Source organism: Poecilia reticulata, chromosome 12, assembly GCF_904066995.2.
Source record: "Poecilia reticulata chromosome 12, P_reticulata-male-v2, whole genome shotgun sequence".
In the NCBI taxonomy this organism is placed as follows: domain Eukaryota; kingdom Metazoa; phylum Chordata; class Actinopteri; order Cyprinodontiformes; family Poeciliidae; genus Poecilia; species Poecilia reticulata.
Window position 1 is genome coordinate 32,765,630 of NC_088841.1, and position 8,249 is coordinate 32,773,878.

The 8,249-nt window shown below is 39.7% G+C and overlaps 1 protein-coding gene across 1 annotated transcript; it reads left to right on the forward strand.

Moving 5' to 3' along the window:
• The first annotated feature begins 5,239 nt into the window (after positions 1-5,239).
• Positions 5,240-8,249, forward strand: LOC145554220 (phospholipid-transporting ATPase IC-like). The gene is made up of 4 exons (XM_081613704.1): positions 5,240-5,487; positions 5,614-5,752; positions 5,872-6,002; positions 7,088-8,249. Exons 1-4 carry the CDS (start codon positions 5,401-5,403, stop codon positions 7,316-7,318), a joined length of 588 nt encoding a protein of 195 aa, XP_081469830.1. The 5' UTR covers positions 5,240-5,400; the 3' UTR covers positions 7,319-8,249.

Genomic DNA, 8,249 nt, shown 5'->3' on the forward strand with positions numbered 1-8,249 from the left:
TCTTCAAATCAGACAAAATCGGTGTCAAACGTTTGTGCAGCCAAAATGGGGGCCAACTTCACTCTGGTCCTAGGTCATGAAATCACTACGTTGCCTGTAGGAATTGTTAATGTCCAGCAGGTGTCAGTATTGAGTGACACAGTATCGACACAGAATCAACACAGTTTTGCTTTGGGTCGAAACAATACATGACGCCTCATCTACCCATCACTACCAGGTGGCATAAACTTGTGGAGAGGAAAAATATATTTTCACTTAAAGCAGAAACAAAGTCATGAATCAGAAAAAGCTGTAGTGTTTTAATAAAACTGCAGATTAAGAGGAAATCCTCTAGAGGGCGCCCCATCTCCGCTTAAAGACTGATTCCAATGGGAACACCTGGGAAAAACCAGGAAACAGTTCAGAGATAAAAACTTAATGAGTAAACACCCTGAGGATGAACTTTACACCTGAGGATGAATTCTGACTCCTGCCTTCGTCTCCGACTGAAATCAGACTAACTCTGAACAAGGAGAACAGAGAGAGAACTGAGCAACTAGACGCTGAAACACAGACTGCTGCAGGAGGAAAAACAAGCAAATCAATGTGAAAGTAAGTTCAGAAAGTTACTACAGGAGAGAAACTGACTTCCTGGTTTGACTTTGCTGTGATTTCAGCTTCACTCTGAGACAAAATGGCTTCCAGTTAAAATATTTGCAAAGATACATAGTACAGAGAATCTAAATAATATAGAAAAAATAGGACGTGAAATAACAATACAGAGAAATATTGAATTGCTTAATAATGATGAATAATATGATGATTTTATTAATATGAAGTTTTCTTTGTTAGAATTAAATAAAGCTCTGAGGATTTCTAGTAAATCTACTCCTGGTAATGATCAAATCAGTTATAATATGTTAAATAATCTTAGTGATGTGAGTAAAGAAATATTATTAGAATTGTATAAGAAGATGTGGGAGGAAGGGATTTTACCTGATGAATGGAAAAAATATATTATTCCTAGTTGTAAACCTGGCAAAGATCCAAATTCAGCTGAAAGTTACAGACCACGAGCTCTAACATCATGTTTAGGTAAAATTATGGTGAAAAACGGGTAAATAATAGATTATTTGACTTTTTAGAATCTAAGGAGAAGATTAAATCTCATCAATTTGGATTTAGAAAAGGCAGAAGTAGAATAGATCCAGCATATTGTCTGGAACATGAAATTAGACGGACCCAGATTAATAGAGAGAGAGTGATAGCAGTAAAAGGATTATGACATGTTGTGGAAAGAAGGGCTGTGGGTTAAATTAAACAAATAGCTATAAAGGGATAGATTATATAGGTGGATAAAAATATTTAACTGAAATAAATATTAGAGATAAAATAGGTGGGGAAATAAGTTCAAAGTCTCAAGTTGAAAATGGAACTCCCCAAGGCACTGTTATAAGCCCTTTGATATTTATTATAATGATTAGTGATATTTTTAGTTGTATAGATAAATCCTTTGGTGTTTCATTATTTGCAGATGACGGCATCATTTGGAAGAGGGGAAAAATACAAAATTTATAAATAGGAAACTACAAGAAGCCTTAAATAGTGTAGAAGGCTTTAGAATGGAGATTTAGATTGTCAACATTAAAGTCTAAATTTGTTGTTTTCACAAATAGAAAATTAAATATTAATGTGAGTCTTAAATTACATGGAGATGTTATAGAAAGGACAGATCAGATTAAATATTTGGGTATGTGGCTTGATAAAAAACTTACATGGAAAATACACGTAGATAAAATAGTTGAAAAAGGTAAAAAGAAATTTAAATATAATGAGATGTTTGAGGCAAAGAGTGGGGAGCTGACAGGAAAGATTTAAACACAATTTATATTGGACTAATTAGATCAATTTTTGATTGTGGATGTATTTGATACAATTCAGCTTCAAGTAGTTTATTAAAATAGATAGAATACAATATCAGGCATTAAGACTTTGTTTAGCCATGAAAACCACTCCAGTTTCAGCTCTACAGGCTGAGATGGTGAGATGCCTCTGGATATTTAAGGATCCAGTTCTTCTGTCATGTAGCCACAGCTTCTGTAGAAACACTGGAGAGAGAAACCAGGAAGAGAGTGTCCAGTTTGTGAAAGAAGATCTTCTAAAGATCATCCACCTGTTAATCTGGCTCTGAAGAATCTGTGAGTCTTTCTTCCAGCAGAGAGCAGAAATCAAGCCATGACAGCATGAAGCGGCCAACCTGCAGAGGCGCCAGCAGTCTGATTGGTGCTCTCCCTGCTCAATGCATCAGTTATAAAAACTACAAACCATCTTTCTTTCAGGAAAAATTCTGCCCTGCCACTAAAATTCTCACTGCAGAAGAGACGGTTGAAGTCTGGTTTATTGAAAAATACATATGTATATAAATGTATATTTTTTATTTTAATAAAATAAAAACACATGCTTAGCCTGGCGGGGGCACATAAAGCCTGGCGGCCCACCAGGCCTGTTGTACACTGGAAGAAACCCTGGTTCCCCTTCCAATGGGCCCACCACCTGTAGGAGGGGCCAAAGGGGCCAGGTGCATTGTGGGATGGGTGGCTGGGCCAGGGGGCCCTGGACGTCCGGTCCTTGGTTCCAGAAGCTGGATCTTAGATCTTGGGACCTGGAATGTCGCCTCTCTGGTGGGGAAGGAGCCGGAGCTGGTGGGTGAGGCTGAGAGGTTCAGGCTAGAAATAGTCCGTCTCTCCTCGACACATGGTTCTGGTTCTGGAACCAGTCTCCTTGAGGTTCCCCTGCGACCCGACCCCGGATTAGTGGAAAGATGGATGGATGTTTAAATATCGTTTCACTGGTGATGTTTTCCCATAACATAATTACCCAGTAATGTTTTTACATTTCCTGTCAACTTAACATCTTTAATACAAAACACGGTGGAGCGCCTCGGCGCCCCGACCGCCGGGCTGAGCAGGTTTTCTGGGGGAAACCCTGATATTGTATTAGCCATTAGGTAATACATTCAGCAAGTACTTTTACTTTTAATACTTGAAGTATTTTTAAAGTCAGTACTTTCTCACTTTTACTCAGGTAAAATGTCAGTGTAGTACTTTTACTAAAGTACATTTTTATCTGTTTATTTGTACTTTTACTTTAGTACATTGCTTGAGTACTCTGTCCTCCACTGCTGGGATCAGACGAGGTAAATGGTGAGAAGCACAAATATGAACGTTGAATTATGAAAACATAAAGTATGAAATAAGCTCTTCAGATCATCACAGGACAACTGTCCTTCACATGTAAATACTGTAAATATTACAGTAATATCTGTTTAATAACCAGATTGCTGAGTTCACAGACTATCAGGCTTTTTTATGTTTTATTAAAACTGACATTCAGTGTCTCTGAAACAGATCATTTCATGTTTTCACTTTTTTAAATTCTGTGAGATTTTAGTTTTTATATTCTGATCATGTAATCAAATAAAGTTCTTGGAATTATTTATCTGGTCAGCTTCTTTCTTTACTTCTCTGTAAGTTTGTTTCCGCCTTCACCACTAGGGGCGCTGTTGATGACGTTTCCTCAGAGAAAGACAGGTGCAGAAGAAGTCTGGTTCCTACTACTAACGAGTAAGGAGAGAAGGTCCTCCCTGCAGCAAACAGAAAGGGGCGGGGACGGACCACTGTCAGCCGCTTACCTTATTTGGAAATGGGATCATTGCACTCCGGAAGTGAAGGAGGCGCTATTTCCTATATTATCCGCGGTCTCTCGTTTTAATTTTCTTTCTAAATCTGTGATATAGCTTCATCTTTCAAGGAGTTTCTCTCTCAGCATGTATTTGAACTTCTCTCTTTTATTTACTTCAGTTCAGCTCACAGTTTTTAACAATTTCGGTTGCTTTCTGTGTACTGCTAAATCTGATCCTTTTTCGCATCTTTTCGGGCCTACTACTGCCTCTAGTGGCGTGGGGGTGGTAGCACAACTAATATAAATACATTACTAAGTCAGAATACCAAAGTCTTTATTATTTATTATTAATTCTGGCATAACTGAAACAGCAAAAGATAAAGTCCCTCACAAAACACCAAACTTTTTAATTTTCTTAAGGAAGTAGAGCTAATTAAATGACATAAACAAGATCTGAAAGTGGTTCCAGTTTCACTCGATGGCCAACCTGTTGAAACTATGGCAAATTTTAAATACCTTGGATCATTCCTGGACAGTCGGCTCAATTTTGCTGAAACACTGGCTACAGTTTTAAGAAACGTCACTCTATCTTTAAAGAAGACCCAGTGATCTTGGGGTTACATAACAAGTGCAACTCGCGCAAAACCTCTAGTAAGTCAGAGGTAACATTGGCTAACATTACCTCTAGTTAAGCAATGTTAACATTTTAACAATGAGTTAAAATGTTAAAACTTAAAAAATTAACTTAAGTTTTAAGTCATCTCAAGTTTTAACTGCTGAGTGCTTTAGCTTTATCTCCTCGGCTGGTTTGGTCACATAAGCTGCAGACTAACAATCTTTTAAGAATATTGGAATAGCAGGAAAAATAGGTAAGTAGTGGTGAAACCAAAAACAACTCTAAACTGTTTAGAGCATCCATCCTCTTTATCAGTTTGACCTCATGAAGGCGTTACTGTGTTCCTCTGGTAAATATAGAACATCTATTAGACGTCATTCACTGACAGTGCAATAATTATTCTTAGCCAAATTAAATAACATTTACCTGCAGAATGTCAAGTGTTTACTTGATGCACAAATTGCTGATATTGTGATTCTACTAATGAGTTTTATTTTATTGTTTTAGAGTCAAAGAAAAATTTCCACCTTGGAAGACTAAATAGTTTAATCATATTTTTTCCTATATATAGGACTCTACCAACAAAACAAAAATGTGGATTATTGCTTGTTTAACAATCCTGGTTATTCATCTGTGAACCTAATTAATTTGTTTGTTATTGACTTTTGCTCAATTAAATTTTTTATGCATACATTGTATATGGTATTTTTATTGTTGTTGATAATGTTGTTTTTCATGTCTTATTTCTTTTCTTCCTTCTATAATTGATGGAGATATATAGATGTTATTTATAATGTATAAAGGTGTTGTTTATGTCACCTAATTAGGTCTACATCCTGAAGAAAAATATGGTATTTTAGAAGATAATTTATCTTTCACGTTGCCAGTAATGACGAAATTAATAGTAAATAATAAAGATTTTGTGGTATTCTCGTTTAGTGACATATTTATATTAGTTATATATTAGTTATTTATATTAGCTCAGCCTGAAGGTCCCAACGCTGTACCTGCCCGGCCAGCAGGGGACGCTGTTCAACTACAAGAACTTCTTCATCAGCCTGTTCCACGGCATCTTCGTGTCGCTCGCCATCTTCTTCATCCCGTACGGAGCGTTCCTGCAGACCATGGGGCAGGACGGCGAGGCGCCCTCCGACTACCAGTCCTTCGCCGTGGTTACGGCCTCGTCGCTCGTCTTCATCGTCAACCTGCAGGTCAGAACAGGAAAGTAAAAACCTGTTAAAGTTTTTCTCCTCTGACTTGATTAGAAAAAGGTTTTTGGTAAACGAGTTTCAGGTGAAGTTACTAACCCTCAGGTGTTCTGACCCGTCTGCCTCCAGATCTCTCTGGACACGTCGTACTGGACCTTCGTCAGCTGCTTCGCCGTTCTGGGCAGCATCGCCATTTACTTCGGCGTCATGTTTGACATCCACAGCGCCGGGATCCACGTCATCTTCCCCTCCGTCTTCACCTTCACAGGTCGGCTGTCTGTCTGTCTGTCTGGGCGTTTGCTCAGCGGCGCTGGAGCCGAGAGTTTAGCAGAGCAGCATGCTAACTGCAGAGTGTGTGTGTGTGTGTGTGTGTGTGTGTGTCTGCAGGCGCGGCGCCCAACGCCCTGCGGCAGCCCTACCTGTGGCTGACCATCATCCTGACGGTGGGGATCAGCCTGCTGCCCGTCATCTGCATCCAGTTCCTCCATAAAACCATCTGGCCGTCTGTGGGAGACAAGGTGAGACAACCTGAGTGAAAACGCTGCAGCTCGCTGCTCCTGACCTGAGGAGGGTTTTATAAATGTGACGCAACAAAACCACCAACATGTCCAGGAGTTTTCAGTTATTTACAGATTCTGAACATGTGGATTTTAATTTTTCCAAAGTGTCGTCCGCATTAACGTCATTTTAGAGACTTTTGTAATTCAGGTCTGCTGTGTCTCAGTTTTATAATTGAACAAATTGGAATGACAAAAATATATTTGCTTATCAAAAAACTCATAATTTCATGAACATGTTTGTGCTGGGATGAGGAGGTTTGTATCAAAGTTAGTATATTTTATAATGAGCTGTTAGGAGGGCTGAAAAACATGTCAAAAAAGAGAAATTTGAGATTTATTTCTGAAATTTCCTAGGAAATCTTTGAAATTTCTGACATCAACTAGTTAAAAATGTGAGAAACTTTTTCAGATGAATGTGAGAAAATTTCTGAGATGAATCTTAATTGCCTGTTTTTTTCTCGTAAATATTTGGCTTTTGGGGCTCAGAAATGTCCTTGTATGTAAAAAATAATAATAATTTGAGTTGTAAAAATCACATTTTCAGATTAAAATTTCTAGAAAAAACAATGAAATTTCTACCTTTTGTCAAAATGTTCTACTTTCCAAACAGAAATGTCTCAATTTTTTTCTGGAAAACTTGAGATTAATCTCAAAATTTGAATTTTTCTCTCAAATTTTTGACTTTTGGTGATCAGAAAACTCATTTATTCCAGGAAATTTCTGACGGTAATCTCAGATGTTGTTTTTCTGTCTACATTGTCTGTATTTCATCACTGTTATGTCTTTAAAAACTGTAATGGAAACATTTTTCGCATCACCAGTCATGTGACCGGATGTTACTACTGGCAGAAACAACAAGACGACAAACAGGAAGTGCAAGGAGTGTGACGCATCGTTGTTTTAATAACTTATTCAAATGTGATTTTAACTGTTACTTATTCAATGGAAACTCTGATATGCTTTTGTTTTGCATTTCCTTACATCCTGTGGGAACTATCCGCTGACTGTTTCATCTTTTTAACGGTTCTGTTTGCCACCTGCAGGTCCAGAGGAACAAGAGTAAATACCTGCAGCAGGCGGAGGAGAAGAGGAGGAGGAGGAGGAAGGACAAGCCCTCAGCCTTCGTGAGAAACCGAGCTTCCCGCCGCTCCGCCTACGCCTTCTCGCACACGCCCGGCTACGCCAACCTCATCTCGAGCGGCCAGAGCATCCGGCGGCGCGCGACGGCGCACGGCGGCGCCCAGGAGAGGCGGCGGCGGCCGGAGGTCGTCTGATCGGACGTCTGATCAGACGTCTGATCGGACGGCCAAGCGGAGCGAAGCTGCAGCAGGAGGATTTTATTTCTGCGGATGAGCCAGACAGGAAGTGACAGAGGAATCCCTCCCGGCGGGCTTCGCTCCGAACTAATGACTCGAAAACACTCACCGAAGAGACGACCGCCGCTACCGGGGGTCAGAGGTCACCCGCGTGACTCACAATGTCGTTTAACTCAGGATTATTTTTAAATAGAGACTTATTTTTAGCAAGATGGCCGCCAGCGACTGACGGAAGCGGTTAGCGTTAGCGGCGTAGCCTAGCATCCACTGAACGCTTGGAGGAACCAGCAGCTGCGTTGTTCTGCTGGTTCTGTCCGTTGAGCCCAAACCGGTCCTTCACCAGAACCTGCAGCATAAAATCTGATCTTATTACGTTTTATTCTAGTGGAGGTGGGATGTAAACTACTGTGAGGCGTTTGGTAGAAAGTTTTTCTGTCATGTAAAAAAGTGAATGAGCTGAACCAGTTTGTAATCATCTGGAGGAGCTTCATCCTCCTGAAGTGACTTTTAACCCGTTTCTCCTGATTGTCCTTCTTTACCTCATGTTTTCCAGCTTTTCTGTGAAATTCTTCAGGATTTTATTAAAATGAACTCTGATGCTTCTCTTAGTCTTTTAATTTTTAACGTTTCTTAACTTTAATCACGTTGTTGTTGGAGGAAATGTGGATTCTGTCTCTGTGTCTCATGTTTGCTTGGCTGAGATGTTTCTGTTTTCCAGGTTTGTCCTCAGATTCTGGGACATTTTAATCCAAACGGACGTTTCAGACTCCGACATCCTGGATCCTCCTCATGATGATGGAGACGTGAACGGAGAGTCGACCTGCTAACGGCTCCTTTATGTGATGCAGTTTCATCCTGTGGTTGTTAATAAAAGCCAGCAGCACATTTA

What these genes read in the sequence shown, in the direction of transcription:
- LOC145554220 (XM_081613704.1), top strand. Translation starts at nt 5,401, where the DNA reads ATGGGGCAGGACGGCGAGGCGCCCTCCGACTACCAGTCCTTCGCCGTG. An exon ending in TCTTCATCGTCAACCTGCAG is followed by an intron (nt 5,488 to 5,613) that starts GTCAGAACAGGA and finishes GTCTGCCTCCAG; the next exon opens with ATCTCTCTGGACACGTCGTA. An exon ending in CTCCGTCTTCACCTTCACAG is followed by an intron (nt 5,753 to 5,871) that starts GTCGGCTGTCTG and finishes GTGTGTCTGCAG; the next exon opens with GCGCGGCGCCCAACGCCCTG.